Below are 21,058 nucleotides of genomic sequence, written 5' to 3'. Positions count from 1 at the left end.
AAGTCCCCGTCACACATAGCAAGAATGTGCAGGAACCAGACAGACACAGCAAATATTACCATAATCCGATGCATCCATCCATCCATCCATTTTCTTCCGCTTTATCCGGAGTCGGGTCGCGGGGGCAGCAGCTCAAGCAAAGCCGCTCAGACCTCCCGATCCACACACACCTCCCCCAGCTCCTCTGGGGGAACCCCAAGGCGTTCCCAAGCCAGCCGAGAGATATAGTCCCTCCAGCGTGTCCTGGTTCTTCCCCGGGGCCTCCTCCCAATGGGACGTGCCAGGAACACCTCTCCAGCGAGGCGTCCAGGGGCCATCCGGAGGAGATGGCAGAGCCACCTCAACTGACTCCTTTCGATGTGGAGGAGCAGCGGCTCGATTCCGAGCTCCTCCCGAGTGACCGAGCTCCTCACCCTATTTCTAAGGGAGCGCCTAGCCACCTTGCGGAGGAAACTCATCTTGGCCGCTTGTACTCGCGATCTCGTTCTTTCGGTTATGAGCCAAATCTCATGACCATAGGTGAGGATCGGAACGTAGATCGATCGGTAAATCGAGAGCTTTGCCCCCCTACTCAGCTCTCTCTTCACCACGACGGTCCGATACAGCGACCGCATCACTGCAGATGCTGCACCGATCCGTCTATCGATCTCATGCTCCATCCGTCCCTCACTCCTGAACAAGACCCCGAGATACTTAAACTCCTCCACTTGAGGCAAGGACACTCCACCGACCTGAAGAGGGCAAAGCACTTTTTTCCGGTCGAGAACCATGGCCTCGGATTTGGAGGTGCTGATTTTCATCCCGGACGCTTCACACTTGGCTGCAAACCGCCCCAGTGCACCCTGAAGGTCGTGATTTGAAGAAGCCAACAGAACCACATTGTCCGCAAACAGCAGAGACAAGATTCTGTGGTTCCCAAACCAGACCCCCTCTACACCCTGGCTGCGCCTAGAAATTCTGTCCATAAAAATAATGAACAGAACCGGTGACAAAGGGCAGCCCTGGCGGAGGCCAACGTGCACTGGAAACAGGTTTGACTTACTACCGGCAATGCAAACCAAGCTCCTGCTGTGGTCGTACAGGGACTGGATAGCCCTTAGCAAAGGACCCCGGACCCCGTACTCCCGGAGCACCTCCCACAGGTCTCCCCGAGGGACACGGTTGAACGCTTTCTCCAGATCCACAAAACACATGTGGACTGGTTGGGCGAACTCCCATGAACCCTCAAGCACCCGATGGAGCGTGTAGAGCTGGTCCAGTGTGCCGCGACCAGGACGAAAACCACACTGCTACTCCTGAATCCGAGGTTCGACCATCGGTCGAATTCTCCTCTCCAGTACTCTGGAATAGACCTTACCGGGGAGGCTGAGGAGTGTGATCCCCCTATAGTTGGAACACACCCTCCGGTCCCCCTTCTTAAACAGAGGGACCACCAGCCCGGTCTGCCAATCCAGAGGCACTGTCCCCGATCGCCACGCGATGTTTCAGAGGCGTGTCAGCCAAGACAGTCCCACAACATCCAGAGACTTAAGGTACTCAGGATGGACTTCATCCACCCCAGGAGCCTTGCCACCGAGGAGCTTTCTAACCACCTCGGTGACTTCGGTCACCACCCGATGCAGTCGGCAGGAAAAGAGGCGTTATAGATAGGGATGGGTATTGATAAGATTTTATCGATATCAATGCCATTATCGATTCTGCTTATTGATCCGATTCCTTATCGATTCCCTTATCGATACCTCTTGAATTTTGTACTAAAAGTAGGCTTTACAGGTTTTCTATGTATTTCATTGAGTCTTAAAGTAAATAAATTTGAAATTGGTTGCTGTATCCTTGATCTCTGGACATAAATAAAAATAAATAAAACGGTGTTTCGCTTTGAATTTATTAATTCCGACTGGATTCTATTGTTCTAACTTGACTCGGCAGAGAGCTGCGCAGCGTTTGGAGCTGTGTGAACAGAACAGAGGACGATTCTCGTTTCTTTCTCGCAACAAGACAGGAGTCCCAGTTAGTAACTTTAAGCCGCACAAAAGTGACTCACGATTGACATATTCAGGGATGAAAGTGGTGAAAAATAAAAAAGCTGAAACCCAAAATTACCCCCCAACACCACCTGCACGAAAATGTTTCAATTCTAGAAGCTCTGAAAATGCAATCTGGGACTCTTCCAGACAATAAACTGCAGTGAGTGCAGCATCCATTTAGGTGAGAAAAAAAAAAAACAACTTTCCTTATTCAGATTCATTTCAGTTGTATTCTGCTCTTACTAGGATGCAGCAGTTTTCTAGCTTGGCAGATAGTTCTGGAGGAAATCACTGAAGAAATTAACAAATTGAAAATATGTTTGACCGAAACAAACTGTCATTAAACTTAAATAAGACAGGGCTGAAATGGAGGTGGAAGAGTCACTAGGTGTTCACAGGAAACACTTATTTATTTCTGTATGTATGTATGTATTTATTTATTTATGTTCATTGTTGGTTTTATATTTTCTGTTGTGTTTCTATTCAGGTTCTTTTTGTCTCTTTGTCTAAAATTGTATATAATAAGTATATATTGTATATAATAATCATTAGATTATTAATATATAAACAAAAATAAATTTAAGAAATATTACAATTTGAAAACAAATGCACCCGAACGTGATGACAGCTGCAACTGCTTAATGCTAACTTGAAAATGCCATAGACATGCTAATGCGTTAGCATCACTCCCATTTTTAAGTTATAAAATACATCTATCAACTGTTTCAGAAGACCATAACAGGTCGGTTTAACATAGAAAAGGGTAAATAATACTCACTGACGTATGCTCTTTAGGGTTTTAGCGGGGGAAAATTAAGAGAAAGAAAGAAGGAAAGCATAAACGAAGCAATAGATCGAAGCAATGCTTCGATCTATTGCTTCGTTTATTCGATTGGTTCAAGGTTCAAAGCAAAGCCGCGCTGCAGAAAAGTTGATTACAGATCTGCTGCAGGGTCTGTAATCAATGTAGAGAAATTATCATTTTCCTGACATACACCCCCCAAAACAACGGCCACTCTGAAGGACCGATAACAGAATCGTTAAGCTCAAAGCTTATTGATGTCGGTGGATCGAATCATTTCTTAACGATACCCGAAAGAAACCGGTTCTCGATACCCATCCCTAGTTATAGAGGTCAGCAGTATCAGAACGCATCTGGATTACCGCATCCATACTTGGATGATGGCATCCAAAGTGCATGTAGACAACAGGTAGATGACACAGACTGCTGTCAGGCGACCATAAAAGGCGCCGAAGACTGCCCGATGTCCAAACGTCTGTATGACAAACACAAGACCAGAGTGGGAGGCAGCACTGTGTTCCTAGTGCACGTGCACTCCGTGCACACTCAGCCGTGTGTGTGTATGTGTGTGGGTGGGTGGGTGGGTGGGTGCACGCGTGCCCGCGCACGTGTGTCTAATGCTGCATGAGCCACTAAGTGCGGGCCGTGTGTGTGCCACTGGACAGCTTTACTGAAAGTTTGCTGGCCATGCTGTCCCACGCGTCAGACGCAGCCGTTCCAGTGAACTTTAAGTTCTTTTTTGTGTTTCGGCTCATTTCAGCAGCACAATGCAACCCTGGACATCGCGATGGTTGGATTATCACATGGGATTTATTTTTGCATTGTTGCTTCCAGCACACAGCAGCCAGGTGAGAGAATTTTAACCACAGGCTGCGGACTTGGCTCTACCTCCACGTCCATGCTGTGACACACTCCTGGGCCGTTGTTAGAGGTGAGATTCATGTTTATTAATGCTGTCACAGCCTGGCACAACAGTTCCATGTCATATCTCCAATAGAGTTTGAAGGTGATCATATATTACAAGGTGAGATCTGATCAGCTCCGAACCTGACACGTGCACTGACACTTTACTGTGCACCATGAAGAGGTAGTAGTTCATATTTATGTCAACCATGGGAAGGAATGGACAAATATCTGTACTGTAAGGTCTGTTGTGGATATAACAGCCTGTTTAGATTTACGGCGGCGTGCGCACAGTAGCGCACGGTGGTTTTGGTTTGATAGTCGCTGTTCACATTCACTGTACATGATAATAATTCATAATTATTATCATGATGAAGAGTGGCACATACATTTCAACAGTTCCTTTGCACTTGGTGGGGGGGCATTATTATACGTATCATGTATAATAATGGCAGGCTTTGCCGTTCCAGCTCCATCTTGAGGTTCCCTTGTATGTTTCAGATCCTGTTTTTCCACCATCCAGATATGTAAATTGTGGTTAAATGGTCCTCAGACTGCACATGGACCGCTATCGGATAGGTGTCCCATCTCGACGGTGCCCAGAGAGTATTGAACAAGTACGTTACACTCTGGGCCGCCGGCCAGTTTTGACCAACTGTGTGGGCTGTGGCAGATGGCTGTCAGAACATTTTTGAACTTCAACTGGACACTTTTCAGATGTGCGCCGATTCATCATTTTGACGCCATTCTGCGTGATTCTGGCTATGTGTGAAGGGGTATTAAAGCCCCCATCACACATAGCCAGAATGTGCCGGAGCCATGCCCCACACAGCCAATATTGCCATAATCCGATGCAGTTGGGAGGAAAAGAGGCGTGGCCAGCTCTGTCAGAATGCAGATAGACTGCCTCGTCCACACCTGTCAGATTGCATCCAAAATGTTCCTCCTTTTGCACAGGACCTGTACTGGACATCAAAGAACAACCAACGTATGGACCGGACTCATGCAATATTTGTCCATCCGTGTGGTCACCCACTCTCATTCAATCACTCCTTCACTCGTCCTCTTTTCCCCAGGCTCACTGACCTCACGTGCGTATGTGTGCGTAGAACTGCTGACGTGGAAATGACTTCTCTCTGTGTGTGTGTGTGTGTGTGTGTGTGTTTTCATAATAAGCCGCTGCGTGTGCGCATACATGCGCACGCATGTGCTCAGCTGCCAGTGGACAGTTTTACTGTCAAAGGACACCTTTGCTTAAAAAAGTTTGCAGTGAGCTTTCCCACTATATTCATGGCAGCAAACTTTATTCCCCCTCCCGACAACACAACTCTACATCGTGATTTCTGGTTGGATTATCACATGGGATTTATGTTTGCCGTCGCCGTTTCCAGCATTCCACCACAGACCTTGGTCCTGACCCACTGCGCTGTGAAATGCTCCTGGAGGTGACACTCATGTTTCATATGTTGTCATGGCAAAACAGTTCTGACAAAAATAAATGTGATCAAGCAATAATTTGCTTATTACAGCGGTGAGATCTATTCAGATCTGAGCCTCTGACGTGATGTATGCACACCTGTGTCGCAGATCTGATGGGCACAATATTATCTGTACTGTAAGATCTGTTATGGATATAACAGCTTGTGCAGATCTGCAGCGCCATGCGCTGTACCACACACTGACCTGCAGTGGAAATGGTGGTTTTGGTTTTTTCACGCTGTGTTCACATCGCCTGCACATGGATGGCTGTGTGCCACATACGAGGTCTGTTAGAAAACTATCCGACCTTTTTATTTTCTGCAAAAACCATATGGATTTGAATCACGTGTGATTGCATCAGCCAAGCTTGAACCTTCGTGCGCATGCGTGAGTTTTTTCACGCCTGTCGGTTGCATCATTCGCCTGTGAGCACGCTTTGTGTGAGCAGTGGTCCACCCCTCTTGTCGGATTTTTATTGCGAGTAAAATGTCTGAACGATTTGGAGCTTTGCTGCATCAAATTTTTCCAGAAACTGTGAGAGACCTCCAGGTGGACACCATTCGGAAAATTCAGATGACTTTCAGGGCCGATTTTATGGGGATCACACAGATTAAGGAGTGTTACAGCCGGTTTAAAGACCGCCCACAGCGGCTGAGAGCGCGCCGCACTCCGAGCGGTGATCTACAGGCTGAAACGACCAGATCATTTCCAAAGCGAAATTGTGGAAATTGTGAAATCCGAGAAATTGTGGATGAGTGGCATGTGCGATGTTTGCTTGTTCTCCTATACTTTTTGCTCATTTGTTGCAAAACGTGGCACATAAAATGTTTGAACCAAGCCACATAAAAGTTCTGTGATGGATGATTTTTCATATTTCTTCTTGTGTTGCCATAGCTGGCTGCCGAATTTGAGCTGGTGTGGGTAAATTCACGAAATCTGTTATTCATGAACCATGAGTTGTACAATAAAACATATTGTTTTGTTGGATTCCTTAGGTCCTTCTGTATCTACTTGCATAGGCCACACCCATTTGCACCAAGATAATTTTTTGGCCATTTTGCATATTTTGAAAATCTGTTTGCTTGCTTTGTATTGTTTTGTTTTTTTTGCTACTCTTTCTGCAATTTTTGTTCAATCAATATACAATTTGGCACATACCATGTTTGGATCAAGTAGCACAAATGTTATCCCATAGCTTTTTAATCTTTCATTCTGTTTGGCAGCTTGTAGTATCAGCTTCAGATACCAACGTACTGATTGCAAATTTCCGATACAAACTGCGGCGTTTTCCGATCCAGGTGCCATCTGTGTGTCTGCTGAAACTTCTCCACAAGTGCTGTGGGCTGCTTTGCTTGCTGGTTGCAGAGTTGGGTGGGTGGTGTTCTGAGCAGGGGCGTGTCTCAATGAGACTCCTTCATTCAGGAGATCCCTTCCATAATTTGCGGCAGAAGCAGCCAAGCATTGAGGAGTACTGTAGCTGACATGCATGCTGATACACCGCAAAGCAAGACAGTAACTTGCAATGTTTGCAAAGCCTTTGTACTTTGTAGAGGCGGAAGCTCCATTGTGACCTACAATACAGCGAACTGAATTAAACATTTGAAAAAGCACCACATTAAAGAGCATGAGGATTTTTTTTAGCCGGGACCAGAAAGATGAAAGCAGCCGGTGACGATTTACCCAGACTGACTCCAACTATAAGTACAACCCCAATTCCAATGAAGTTGGGACGTTGTGTAAAATGTAAATAAAAACAGAATACAATGATTTGCAAATCCTCTTCAACCAATATTCAGTTGAATACACCACAAAGACAAGATATTTAATGTTCAAACTGATAAACTTTATTGTTTTTGTGCAAATATTTGCTCATTTTGAAATAGATGCCTGCAACACATTTCAAAAAAGTTGGGACGGGGCAACAAAAGACTGGGAAAGTTGATGAATGTTCAAAAAACACCTAATTGGAAACGTGTGTGTCATGATTGGGTATAAAAGGAGCATCCCCAAAAGGCTCAGCCATTCACAAGCAAAGATGGGTTGAAGATCAGCACTTTGTGAACAACTGCGTGAAAAAATAGTCCAACAGTTTATGAACAATGTTTCTTAATGTTCACTTGCAAGGAATTTGTTGATTGTCCACTGTCCCAGCTTTTTTGAAACATGTTGCAGGCATCCATTTCAAAATGAGATGAGATGATGTGATGAGATGAGATTTATTGTCATTGTCATTACATGAGTGCAACAACAACATAATTACGTTTACACTCCAATTACTTCAGACAAAATACAGCAATTGGTATTGATTGACTTTGGCGGGTGACAAGATGGCGCCTGTGCTTGGCAACACCACTGCTCTCATCTTCCTTTGTGGATTGTTATTGTTTGTTTTTATAATGAATGTGGTCATAGCAGTTCAGTTATCTTATGGTCACGTCTCAGCTCTCCGGAGTTACGATTGTGGCTCTCTTTTTGCCCTAAGAGTCAGTGGGGTCCTTTTTTAGTGACTGGGGAAAGTACAGTCAAACTTTTTCTCCACTGTTTATCTTTTCACCAAACTCATCCGAGTGCTTGCTGCTGTTTTGAGCTCCGGGTAGGAGGAAGAGGCGGATGAAGCGAGGTGTTCAGTCCAGCGTCCAGGTGAAGCGCAGACGGGCTTTGCATCTGCGGACTGCCATGCTGGATCTCCGATGTTTACGGGTGATTCCTCTCCTTGAGGCGCACTGTGGTGTCGGTGCGTCCTCGTCGCCCTCTGCCAGAATCTTCACGGCTGGTGTTTCGGAGCTGGTGGGACGCTGGAGTTGGGACCGCTGGAGAGTGTTGCCTTCATGTCTTCCAGTGTCTGCACCTGTCGGCTGGCGTGTGGCTTCCAGATGCGACTGGAGACCGCGTAGCCGCGTCGCGTGCCTTCGTCCAATCCCACTGTGCCTGGCTGATGTGAAGACTGCGATGTCACCCTCATCTCAGATGGGACTGTTAAATGTCCGCTCAATTGTAAACAAATCTTTTTCCCTGAATGAACTTTTAATCAGGCGTAACTTGGGTTTTTTGTTCCTCACGGAGACATGGCAGAGAGAAGGGGAGTTTATTCATTTAAATGAACTCTGTCCTGATGGATGCACTGTTTTTGGCATGCCCCGCCCCTCTCGTCGAGGAGGAGGTCTCGCGGTGGTCTTCAGGAACAACTTCACTTGTAAAGTGATGAACACTCAAACCTTTCCCTCCTTTGAATCACAGGTGTTTAAAGTTGGTTCTGCTGACTCTTGTTGTTGTGTGCTGATTTATCGCCCTCCTGGACATGCTGCTGTCTTTTTAAAGGACTTTAGTGACTATTTATCATCAATAATAAAGTTGGAAAATGTTTTAATTATTGGTGATTTTAATATCATGTTGATGACAGCACTTCTTCCACTGCAACGGAACTTTTAACATTGACTGAGACTTTTCATATTGAGCAGCATGTTTCTGGTCCCACACATCAGAAAGGTCACACTCTTGACTTGTTTTTTTTCTCTTGGCCTTAATGTTGCCAACCTCTGTATAGAGGATGTTCACTTGAGCGGCCATTGGTGTGTTTTATTTGATTTTCCTTTCACTCCTGAGCCTGTGCGATCTGAGATTAGGTCTCAGAGGTGCATCATTACTGAGAACACTGCAGCTGGTTTCTCAGCTAGGTTTGAGTCTAAGCTGCTCATGGAGTGTCATAATGTGGACAGCCTTCTTCACACTTTCAACAGTCATTTTGGATGAGGTTGCACCTTTTAAATCTGACTTGGTGACTAAGAAGTCCATAAATCCTTGGCTTAATGACTGTATCCGAGATTTGAAGTGACTATGTCGGAAAACCGATCGTTTGTGGAAGTCTTCTAAACTTGAGGTCCATAGGTTGCACCTCAGGGAACTTAATGTCCTCTTTAAATGAAATGATAAAAAATGCCAGATCTGAATATTTTCTCGATTAACACCTGTATCCTGTAAAGCTGACAGCAATGGTTTCCTTAAGTTTTTTTGTCTGCAAAATTCAGGACATCGACTCTAATCTCCCATTGCACTCGTACTGTGTCCCTGATGTTGTTGAGCCTGCTCCTTGTACATGGTCCTTTTTTAATCCTCTAACACAGGCTAATATCTCAGCTTTGATAACCAGGATGAAGCCCTCTGTATGTCCTTCTGATGTGCTACCATGTAGACTCTTAGTTAATGTGTCATTGGCCCCTGGGTTACCATGTTGATAAATGTCTCCCTGTCTTCTGGTGTATTTCCCAGCTCTTTTAAACATGCATTTGTGGAACCACTTCTCAAAAAGTCTAATCTGGACCCTTCTGATCTAAAAAACGTCCAACCTATCTCCAAACTTCCATTCCTGTCCAAAGTCTTGGAGAAGGTGATTTATGATCAGTTAATTTCTTTCTTAGTGACTTCCAACATGTTTGACACTTATCAGTCTGGTTTCCGCAGGCATCACTCTACAGAAACAGCCCTACTTAAAGTATCTAGTGATATTTTGATGTCTACGGACTGTGGAAAATGCACTGTTTTAGTCCTATTAGATCTCTCTTCCGCATTTGACACTGTTGATCAAAAAATCCTGCAAACAAGACTATGCAATTCGGTCGGTTTGTCAGGGACTGTTCTAGCGTGATTCATCTCTTATTTGTCAGGTCGTAGCTTTAGTGTCACTGCAAATCAGATCATTTCTGACTCTGCCAGTTTGACGTGTGATGTACCCCAGGGTTCTGTTTTGGCCCCAGTTTTGTTTTTGCTCTATGTTTTCACCTTGGGAAAACATAGACATAGACAGACAAAGACATTCACACCCGTATACACACCTATGGACAATTTAAAGTTTCCAATCCACCTAACCTGCCTGTCTTTGGATGTGGGAGGAAGCCGGAGCACCCGGAGAGAACCCATGCAAACACGGAGAGAACATGCAAACTACACACAGAAAGGCCACAGGTGGGAATCGAACCCATGACCTTCTCGCTGTGAGTTAACTGTGCTAACCACTAAGCCACGGTGCTGCCCCATACTGAATACTAAATATTAAAATAATTATTTAAATTTGTTGCACTCCTTAAACTCAAACTGAAAGCAAATATCTATCAATTGATATAAATGAAATAAAAATATCAAAGCCAAAATGTTGTCCATTCGGCTGCTCCAGAATGTCTTGTTCGGGGTCGCCATAGTGGATACAGCCAGATCTGCATTGGCTTTTGGGACAAGTTTTACGCCGGATACCCTTCCTGATGCAACTCCAGTGTAACCTGGAGAAACACGCACAGCCATTGGTGTTCCAAAGAGGTCTCCCATCCAAGTACTAACCAGGCCCCGCACTGCTTAGCTTCTGAGATTTCACGGGATCAGGCTTACACAGAGCAGATCGGCTGCAATAGTACCCTTTAGTATAACACATGAATATCAGTTTTGTTGCCAGTTTTCCTTAGACAAGTTAGGGGATGGATACATGAATTTTAAGTCACTGAATATGTCTTGTACTTAATTTACATCAGTCATTAAAAAATACAAATGCTATGGTACTCTGTGGCAAGTCTGTGTGCCGTAGGAAGTTGTCAAACTCTGAGTGACCATGCAAAAAGAATAGTGAGGGAAGCCACCAAGTCACACATGACAACTCTTAAAGATTTATAGGTTCCTGTGTGTGTGATTGGAGAGTGTACAGAGGACAAATTTGGCCTTGTTTCATCACCACTCACAGGTTCATGGTGGAGTAGAATAGAGAAGACCTTTCATAAAAGGGAAGAAGTCAGATCTAGGCTTGAGTCTCCCATGTGCCCCGAGCAATCTGTAGCTGAAGTTTCAGGTCTGCTTTTGTAAACTTGCCCTATTCCCAGATTCTCCAATTGAACCCAGAGAAGGATGTAACTCTTTTCAGGCTTGTGTTGTCTTGTCATTGTCAGTAAGACTCCTTTTTATAAAGTCACTCAGTTTTTGGGACTTTCTACTCCATACAGATTTACAATAGAGTGCCATACTGTATTTCTTAATAATTGATATAAAGTCCATCTCCATCCCGACTTGTGTAAAGTAAATTTGTTGTAAAAGTATTGATTTTTTTTTTTTTTTTTTTTTTTTTTTTTTTTACTTGTGTTTTACTAATGGGTGCCATTACTTATGCAATCCATGATCTTGGCTTTGATAATTTTGTTTAGTATACATCATTGTGTAGTTGTAGAGATTAGCCTTCAGTTTGAGTTTAAGGAGGATAATTTTAGAAATTTTAATATAGAGAGCATGCCTTACATTTGTTGTGTAAAATGGCATAAACAAATTAAGATGTGTAAAAGTCCAAGGGGGTAAATACTTAGATGAGTTTTGATCTTCCGTAGTTGAAGTTGGAGTGAGTCCTCTTAATTCAGTTTAATTCCTTGATATAATTCTTTGCATTTCTCTGCCCATCTTGATCCTGATCTGAGATTAATTCGTGTCTAACATATCAAACTTGTTCTTCCCCTGCAGATGCACATTCCCTCCACACGAGTCTACATTCAGTAATCAGTTGTGGCTTCCTGCCTGCGTAATACCAAATGACCCGCCTCCTCCGTCTGTGAGCCTAGCGGCTACCTTCTGAACATTGGGCAGGGGGCTGGACTAGCGATGGACAGCCGGTGCAGCAGCAGTGTTGACTCACACCTGCCCAACAGGGTGGTGGGCTCAATCAACGCAGTGGCAAGGGCGGAGTCATACGAAGCTGGGGAGAAGTGCATTTCTGATGTCCGAAGGACCTTCTGCCTCTTTGTCACCTTTGACCTCTTGTTCATCAGTTTGCTCTGGATCATAGAGCTCAATGTAAGACATGTTTGAGAGGTTTTTGCTCTTCAGCCCAAATGCATCACACTGAGGTTCAGTCCTGCAGTCAGGCGAGTCTTTCTAATCTGTGTGAGTTTACACTCTGTGGTGAAGGTGAACCAAACATACTTGGTTGTCTCTGAGGGAATGTCCAGGAACCGTGTCATAAAAGTTTCCTTCCTCTCATACTGCAAATTCCACGGGTGACGACTGAATCTAGTTCAGCCGGTTTCACTACCTCAGCTCCCATTTTCCTTCTTCTACTTTTCTTTCTGCTGAATTTGATGTGATTATGCTCCAACAAATATTGATTTGAAATTTTCTCAAACTTTGGACACAAAAGCTTACTCAGTCAGGTTATTCTTCTGTGGAATTATCCTGACTGATGAGCCGATCATGACTGCAAAGTAAAAATAAAAAAACATCCACTTTTATAACAAACTAGTGTGTTGGCCACGGGGATCCCTGGCCTCTAGATTGGGTAGTGCTTATAAAGTAGGCAGCTGTATAATGTGTTGGAATGGTTTGAGAGTCCAGAATGTTTTTACAACCTTAGACCTCAACAGTTTTTGGGAGAGGAACGCAACCCTTTTATTTCCTTTTAATTATGTAATTTTTTAAAATGTTAATTCACTGTCTTATTGTATTTATAAATTGTTTAGGTTCTTGTTATCATATATACACTATTATTATTATTATTATTATTTCTATTTTGTCATTTGATTTTTAAATGGACCACAATGGAAATAAATAAATTAATTTTCTTGTATCATCCATGCATTTTTAACATATTTACAATTATATTATGTGCTTACATTGAACTTACTAAATAAAGTCTCTCTCTCTGTCTCTCTCTCACACACACACACACACACACACACACACACACACACACACACACACACACACACACACACACACACACACACACACACACACACACACACACACAGATGTTCTTGATTTACTGCCCCCTGCTGGAATGGCGTGTTCAGAATGTAATTAGATACATTAGTTAATATCTGTAGTTTCTCCAAAAATATTAGTCCTATCAACGTTCCAAAACAGCAAATGTCAGCTGGCCCCAGTTGCATGCATGCAGAGCTTTTTGTTTCCTGCATTCTCCTGCAAGCAGGTGCTTTTAATTTTTACACACGCACAAACGGAGACGGTGGCGGAAGAAATCAAAAGCAATACCCTTTTCATTCATGGTAACGACAGTATGACACTTAACTAAACCGAGAAAACCAGTTGAACTACAAAAACGCAATAAATCAATAACACTAACAACACTGTTAAACTAACATTAACCACAATAACAACATTTAAAACACTGCTGCATTGCAGCACAATGTACATTGTTTTCTGGTTAGATAGATTGCGCATTTCTTCAGAAATATTACTCCAATCAACTTTCCATTTTCACAGCATTCATCTTTGACCCAAAACACATAAACATGCTAAACAGCAAATGTCAGCTCTCCCTAGTCGCATGGGCGCAGAGCTTTTTGTTTTTTCTGCATTCTGCTGCAAGCAGGTGCTTTTAATTTTTGCACATGCACAAACAGAGATGGTGGTGGAAGACATCAAAAGCAATACTTTTTTCACTCATGGTAACGGCAACATCACACTTAACTAAACTGATGAAACCACTCGAACTACAAAAACACAATAAATCAATGAACACCAAATGGCAAGTGTCAGCTCTCCGTCAGCTCTCCCCGGTTTCTGTGTGATTGAAGCCATATGCAAGCATGCACACAGAGGCCATTTAGCTGTTACAACCCCTGGCAAAAATTATGGAATCACCGGCCTCGGAGGATGTTCATTCAGCTGTTTAATTTTGTAGAAAAAAAGCAGATCACAGACATGACACAAAACTAAAGTCATTTCAAATGGCAACTTTCTGGCTTTAAGAAACACTAAGAAATCAGGAAAAATAATTGTGGCAGTCAGTAACGGTTACTTTTTTAGACCAAGCAGAGGGAAAAAAATATGTAATCACTCAATTCTGAGGAAAAAATTATGGAATCATGAAAAACAAAAGAACGCTCCAACACATCACTAGTATTTTGTTGCACCACCTCTGGCTTTTATAACAGCTGGCAGTCTCTGAGGCATGGACTTAATGAGTGACAAACAGTACTCTTCATCAATCTGGCTCCAACTTTCTCTGATTGCTGTTGCCAGATCAGCTTTGCAGGTTGTAGCCTTGTCATGGACCATTTTCTTCAACTTCCACCAAAGATTTTCAATTGGATTAAGATCCGGACTATTTGCAGGCCATGACATTGACCCTATGTGTCTTTTTGCAAGGAAAGTTTTCACAGTTTTTGCTCTATGGCAAGATGCATTATCATCTTGAAAAATGATTTCATCATCCCCAAACATCCTTTCAATTGATGGGATAAGAAAAGTGTCCAAAATATCAACGTAAACTTGTGCATTTATTGATGATGTAATGACAGCCATCTCCCCAGTGCCTTTACCTGACATGCAGCCCCATATCATCAATGACTGTGGAAATTTACATGTTCTCTTCAGGCAGTCATCTTTATAAATCTCATTGGAACGGCACCAAACAAAAGTTCCAGCATCATCACCTTGCCCAATGCAGATTCAAGATTCATCACTGAATATGACTTTCATCCAGTCATCCACAGTCCACGATTGCTTTTCCTTAGCCCATTGTAACCTTGTTTTTTTCTCTTTAGGTGTTAATGATGGCTTTCGTTTAGCTTTTCTGTATGTAAATCCCATTTCCTTTAGGCGGTTTCTTACAGTTCGGTCACAGACAATTCCAGTTTCCTCCCATTCGTTCCTCATTTGTTGTGCATTTTCGATTTTTGAGACATATTGCTTTAAGTTTTCTGTCTTGATGCTTTGATGTCTTCCTTGGTCTACCAGTATGTTTGCCTTTAACAACCTTCCCATGTTGTTTGTATTTGGTCCAGAGTTTAGACACAGCTGACTGTGAACAACCAACATCTTTTGCAACATTGCGTGATGATTTACCCTCTTTTAAGAGTTTGATAATCCTCTCCTTTGTTTCAATTGACATATCTCGTGTTGGAGCCATGATTCATGTCAGTCCACTTGGTGCAACAGCTCTCCAAGGTGTGATCACTCCTTTTTAGATGCAGACTAACGAGCAGATCTGATTTGATGCAGGTGTTAGTTTTAGGGATGAAAATTTACAGGGTGATTCCATAATTTTTTCCTCAGAATTGAGTGAGTCCATATTGTTTTCCCTCTGCTTGGTCTAAAAAAGTAACCGTTACTGACTGCCACAATTATTTTTCCTGATTTCTTATAGTGTTTCTTAAAGCCAGAAAGTTGCCATTTGAAATGACTTTAGTTTTGTGTCATGTCTGTGATCTGCTTTTTTTCTACAAAATTAAACAACTGATTTAGACAGCTTTTAAACCAGTTTCACAGTGGAAACTTGACACTACAGTCCAACAATAAAATTAAACGGAATTTAATCTGGCTGTAAAATACCAACAATATCTTTGAATTTTGTTAAAACCAAATTTGAATGAATTTTTGCAAGCATCTCAGAAAGTCATGGTTTTAGTGAGTCATATGTGAGGTGCATTTTATGGTTAAAACACCAAATTCTGCAAAGATATGGTTTGAAAATGGAAAATGTAATGGAAAATGTAATGTAAAAAATATATATTATCATTGACACACTCATTTTTCTGCTGAGGTAATAAATAATCCAAGATGGATGCCATAACAGACTTTGGCATGATAGCTAATTCTGTCAAACAGTGTATGTTCAACATTAAGTGCTTTTATTAAAAACACATTCATAGCAGTATTTTACAAATATCTGCCCCCGCTATTGTGAAACCTTCACAGTACCTTGGACAACTTCACTGTCCGTGATGAATCACGGCATTGTCATTGTGTTGTCAACGTTTATTTGGTTGGATTTTCAAGATGTTCCAGAAATTCTTTTTTTCTGTCATAAACACTGTACTTTAGTAATCTGTTGAGCCCATAACTTTGTCACCATGTCGTGACATCACTGAGATGTTTCCAGAAGCACCCTGAATGTGCTTTTTCTTTCTTTTTTCTTTTCCTTGGTTCACATTTGACAAATGTTATCAAGCTATGTACTGCATTATATTTCTGGGCAACTGTGATCTTCTGCTTTCTCGCGGATATACACTAACCATCCAATTTATTTGGTACACCTTCTTAGTACCGGGTTGGATCCCCCTTACCTTCAGAATTGCCTTAATTCTTTGTGGCATAGATTCAACAAGGTGTTGGAAACATTCCTCAGAGATGTTGGTCAATAGTGACATGATGACATTAAGTAGTTTCAACCAGTCTGCCCATTCTCCTCTGGCCTCTGACACCAACGAGGCATTTTTGTCCACACAACTGCCGCTCACTGATATCTTTTCTTTTTCGAACCCTCTCTGTAAACCTTACAGATGGTTGGTTGTCAAAATCCCAGTAGATTAGCAGTGTCTGAAATTCTAAGACCAGACCGCCTGGCACCAACAACCATGCCACAGTCAAAGGCACTTAAATCCTCTTTCTTTGCCATACTGATTCTCAGTTTGAACTTCAGCAAGTCGTCATCAGGACGTCTAGATGCCTAAATGCATGGAGTTGTTGCCATGTGATTGGATGATCAGTTAATTGTGTTAACAAGCAATTGAACAGGTGTACCTAATAAAGTGGCGGGTGAGTGTAGACTGTTACCGTCCAGGATGCGTATCTGTGAAAATGCGATCATGTGACAATTTACAGACTTGTAAAAGTAACCAACAGATGACCAGTTTTGAAAATAATCGCTCCAGCTCAACTTTAAACCATCCTGTTGTTATTGGAGAACACTTTAAAATAATTTAATCTCAAACAATAGGAAGAATAACTGAAATTAGCATTCAGTCTTGATAAATGACAGATTACTGAAAGAAGTGCAGTTATTTCTAATAAGGTAATAATCTACAAATTGTTTTATCATGGTAAGAAATGCCAACATACTAAACACATCAGTGATCATTCAGACTCCAAGTGAGGAAACATTTCATGGGCTGTGATCTGAGAACAGGTATGCTGCTGTTACACAACGAATCTTGATAAACGGGCAGAGCCAAGACATGTAAGAATATCTATCTATTAGATCACATTTTCACACAGTTAGGTGAAACTTCAGGTCAAATGTGGAATGATAAGCTTAAACTCTGCAAAAACGGCGCGGCTGAAGTAGAAATCTATTTAGTGATTGTGTTTGTTGTTGCAGGTGAACGGTGGCCTTCTACAGCAGCTGGATAAGGAAGTTCTTCACTACGATTACCACGCCTCCTTCTTTGACATTTTTGTAAGATCTGTTCACATCAAGAATAATAATATAGAATATTTGTTTGTTTCTTTTGTTTACTTTTGTCCGTTTTCTCCTTTTCTTCTCTCTGTGTACTTTTCATATTCCCTTGTGTCCTTTGCTTGCTTCCTCTCCTCAGCTCCTGGGTGTTTTCAGGTTTGCTGCTCTCATTCTGGCCTACGCTGTCTGTAAACTCCGTCACTGGTGGGCCATCGCAGTAAGTCTTGTCTGACTTCAGTTTGTACCAGTGATCCCAAAGTACTTTATAAAATAAATACATTTACCATCAGATGGCGCTGTCTCATTAAAGGTCTCTGGTTTATTTCTATCTTTTGTCTCAAAACCCATGAAGGATGGGCACAGAACTAAAGCATGTGGTACCATCTGGATTTAGGATTGAGGTTCGGCTCTCCCCTTTTTGCTCGGGCCGGTTGTTGAGTTGGTTTTGTGCCAGATGCCCTTCCTGTTGTCCATGGAGAATGAGGCACAGGAGAGCTTGAACCAGGAAATGAGTTATTAAGATCACAAAAAGTCCCAACAGAATTCCTAAAGCGTGACCATCTATGACAGCATTGACACTCTGGTTGTTTTCAGGGGTTCACGTCTCCAGTGTTTGTGTACTTTTACAGATCACTACTGCAGTCAGCTGTGCCTTCTTGATTGCAAAGGTGATTTTATCAAAGGTGAGACAGTGAAATAGGACCAGGGTGATTTTATACAGACAGACATTAAAATGTGTTGGAGCAGCCTCGCAGGTTTTGTGTTCATTCAGAAAAGCTACAGTGACATGTTGTTGTTGTAGCTGCTGTCTCAAGGCGCCTTTGGCTACCTGCTGCCGATTATCTCCTTTGTGTTGGCCTGGATAGAAACGTGGCTGCTGGACTTTAAGGTTCTGCCTCAGGAGGCCAAAGACGACCATCGTGAGTCACAGCAATTGGACTCGTTACCAGTGCTAATAATAATAATAATAATATGCTGCTCTGTGACTTTAAAAACTAAACTTTTGGAAAGACTCATATAACTGCTCTGACTTCAAGTGCTACTACAAGCAGTACTGCTGTTAGAAATTTTACTGAATGACTGTACTATTACTATTTATGTATGCTAACGTTGTCAAGCTTTGTACTGTTTGTGCTAAGACCTGCCGCTGCTAGAACTACCGTGTTAGCAGTACACAACTACTCCAGTTGGAGGTATTTATTTCCACGTTGTGTTTTTACCTTTGTGTGTCTTCCATCTTTCTTTCAGGATATCAGTCACTGATGGACGCCCCAGAGCGAGCTCCACTCCTCTGTCCTGGTCCTGTATCTGATGGGCAGTTCTACTCTCCGCCTCAGTCTGTGGCAGGTCTGTTTTCTGTTCTCACCTAAATATTAGCCTAAAACACCTCATCATTACAGTTCTGTCTGTCAAAAAGCCGGGACACTTATTGAAGTGAAGTTACTCACGACGTTAGTTTAAAAGCTAAATTAGACAGCAGTCTCGTTGTTACATATTCATGAAAATTCAGTAAGGTATGTCTTCTACAATATATTCCAATTTTAAAGTACAACTCTACTAGTGTATACTAAGGTATATCTAAATATCTAAAAAAAAAAAAGAAGAAGAGTAGAGTAGAGTAGAGCCACTTCAGTGCCTGGTCTTGAGAACCAGGGATGGTAGGTTGAAAATGTTCATGTTTAACTAGCAAGATGACACCCGTCACTACCTGATGGAAAATTGCTACTTAATTTAAATGAACATGTTGTAGTCAAAGAGGGAAAAACATACATGCAAGTAGACACCTGGTTTTTGTTGGTGATACTTTATTCATTTGTAGCTCCAACTGTTCCCTCTGCAGGGAGTATTGAAACATTAGAGGAATCCCCAGTGACCTCATGGGAAAAGCCCAACAACAAAAACAAATGTGACTGCTCTTGGTGATAAACAAGTTTGGCCAAAAGTCTGATAATGTGTCCGTTTTTGGTACAAAGCATATTGTAGCCCTAGTATTTCAGCAAAATGTAAAGTAGCTAATTGAAAATAGAGAATCCTTGAGAAGAGTTATGATGTTCTATGAGCGTTCGCTCATCTAACCACTTTCCCCTAAAGTTTAAAGGTAATGTTAGTGGGAGTGTGATGTGTAGCTGCTCAAAAAAGGTGTGTATATATATACACACACACACACACACACATGAATAAATCTAATATTTTCTGTCTCTGTGAAGTTGGTCACAATCATATTTTTTTGCTCCATTTTCAGACTCTGACGAGGATCTGGATGACAAAGAGGATCCAGAGAAAGGGCTCATTTAAGTGGTAGCCCCAAACAGGAATTCGACACTCAGACGATTTGCTCTGAAAATGCACAGTTGACTTTCTTTTGTTCTCTGGATCTCTGGGGTCAAAGTGCTTCTGCTACTGAAGGAATTTTTTGCCTTACACATTCTGACATTTTATTTTTGTCTTGGAGATGATGTGTTGTTTTTTTTCCCTCTTTGGTTTACTTGTATGTACATGTTTCGTTTTTCTGACGTTGGCCGTCTGCACTCTAAAACCACAAAACTCTTTTTCAGCAAGAGAATTTTTGGTTATTTTTTGGATTATTTGTCTCACAGAGCGTCGGACGGGGCTCTGTTTGTTGAACATGTTCTCCTGATGATCTTTAAGATTACGCTGTATTGAAGCAGTTTGGAGGAAATCCACCTGACGGTATTTAGTCATTTGTAATGTTTGACGGGAATATTTGCAATGAAAGCTTTTAAAAATAGCTCCTGGAATCAAAGTTAAGTGGAGATTGTTGCACGGAGCATGGAAAGAACACATGCTGTGAGTGGAGTCTGCTTTAGTTATAATGTTAACTGTCATAATCTGAAGAAATCACCTGTTTGAAAAGGCTGCTGCAGTGCAGACCCGGGTGCACGGATCCTCGTGCATGCTTTGCAAAAGTGCTAAATGTTTTTTATAAAAAGCTTGTCTGTATATTAGAATCATTAAAATGTGAAATCTGACACCTGCTTTCATCTTTTTTACTACAACATGTGGCTCTTGTCTAAAGAATTATAACTCCAAACAAAACGCGTCTCGGATTTAAGTAAGTAGTGTGTAGTGCCGAAATTGGCCACTTGGCGCCCCACTCAGATTTCTGCCAGCTGTTGTCTGCAACAACGTCAGAATTAAATTTATTTGACTTTTGCTGCGATCGCTGGTGTCCCGCCCATTTCAATAAATATTTTGTTGAAATTCACCTCCTGACCAGTCTTCAAAATTTACATCAATCTACATCGATGTTTGCGCCAAGGCTTTGCTTTAATTATATTTGTGGGCTTTGATCTGTAAAGCTTTGTGTTGAACCATGTTGACTTTTGTGTCTGACTTTTAACAAAATCTCAAAAACTAATTGAGGAATTTTAATGGAATGTTCTACGTTAGTAAAGTCCCGCCCAAAGATGAACTCATTAACCTTTCAGAGGTCAAAGGGTAACATCAGTTTTTTTTTTTTTTTTGCCAAACACAAATAGGGGAATATTTTCTGCGGCTTGTAATTGGTGAATCGTAGGTGATGGACTCATGGTCACGATCACATATGAACAGAAACTTTCAGAAAGCTTCACATTTCACCTCTACAGACCTTGAAGGTCACGTTCAGGGTCACTCAAGATTTGATCATTCTTGTGGCTACATGGTGTCGAATTACTAATAGAAGAG

The 21,058-nt window shown here is 42.0% G+C and overlaps 1 protein-coding gene across 1 annotated transcript in view; it reads left to right on the top strand.

Annotated features, from left to right (window-relative positions):
- Positions 1 to 20,361, top strand: part of stard3nl (STARD3 N-terminal like) — a 43,204-nt gene extending 22,843 nt beyond the window's left edge. The window contains exons 2-8 of the mRNA XM_034183415.1: positions 11,695 to 12,024; positions 17,294 to 17,371; positions 17,511 to 17,588; positions 18,001 to 18,054; positions 18,174 to 18,291; positions 18,620 to 18,718; positions 19,614 to 20,361. Of these exons, the coding sequence (XP_034039306.1) occupies positions 11,833 to 12,024; positions 17,294 to 17,371; positions 17,511 to 17,588; positions 18,001 to 18,054; positions 18,174 to 18,291; positions 18,620 to 18,718; positions 19,614 to 19,666 (672 nt within the window). The 5' untranslated portion in view covers positions 11,695 to 11,832 and the 3' untranslated portion in view covers positions 19,667 to 20,361. The remainder of the gene's footprint in view (positions 1 to 11,694; positions 12,025 to 17,293; positions 17,372 to 17,510; positions 17,589 to 18,000; positions 18,055 to 18,173; positions 18,292 to 18,619; positions 18,719 to 19,613) is intronic.
- Positions 20,362 to 21,058: the final 697 nt, after the last annotated feature.

Source organism: Thalassophryne amazonica, chromosome 12 (genome assembly GCF_902500255.1).
Source record: "Thalassophryne amazonica chromosome 12, fThaAma1.1, whole genome shotgun sequence".
Classification (NCBI taxonomy): Eukaryota; Metazoa; Chordata; class Actinopteri; order Batrachoidiformes; family Batrachoididae; genus Thalassophryne; species Thalassophryne amazonica.
The sequence above is the reverse complement of the archived record's forward strand: the minus strand, read 5'-3'. Positions and strand labels throughout refer to the sequence as shown.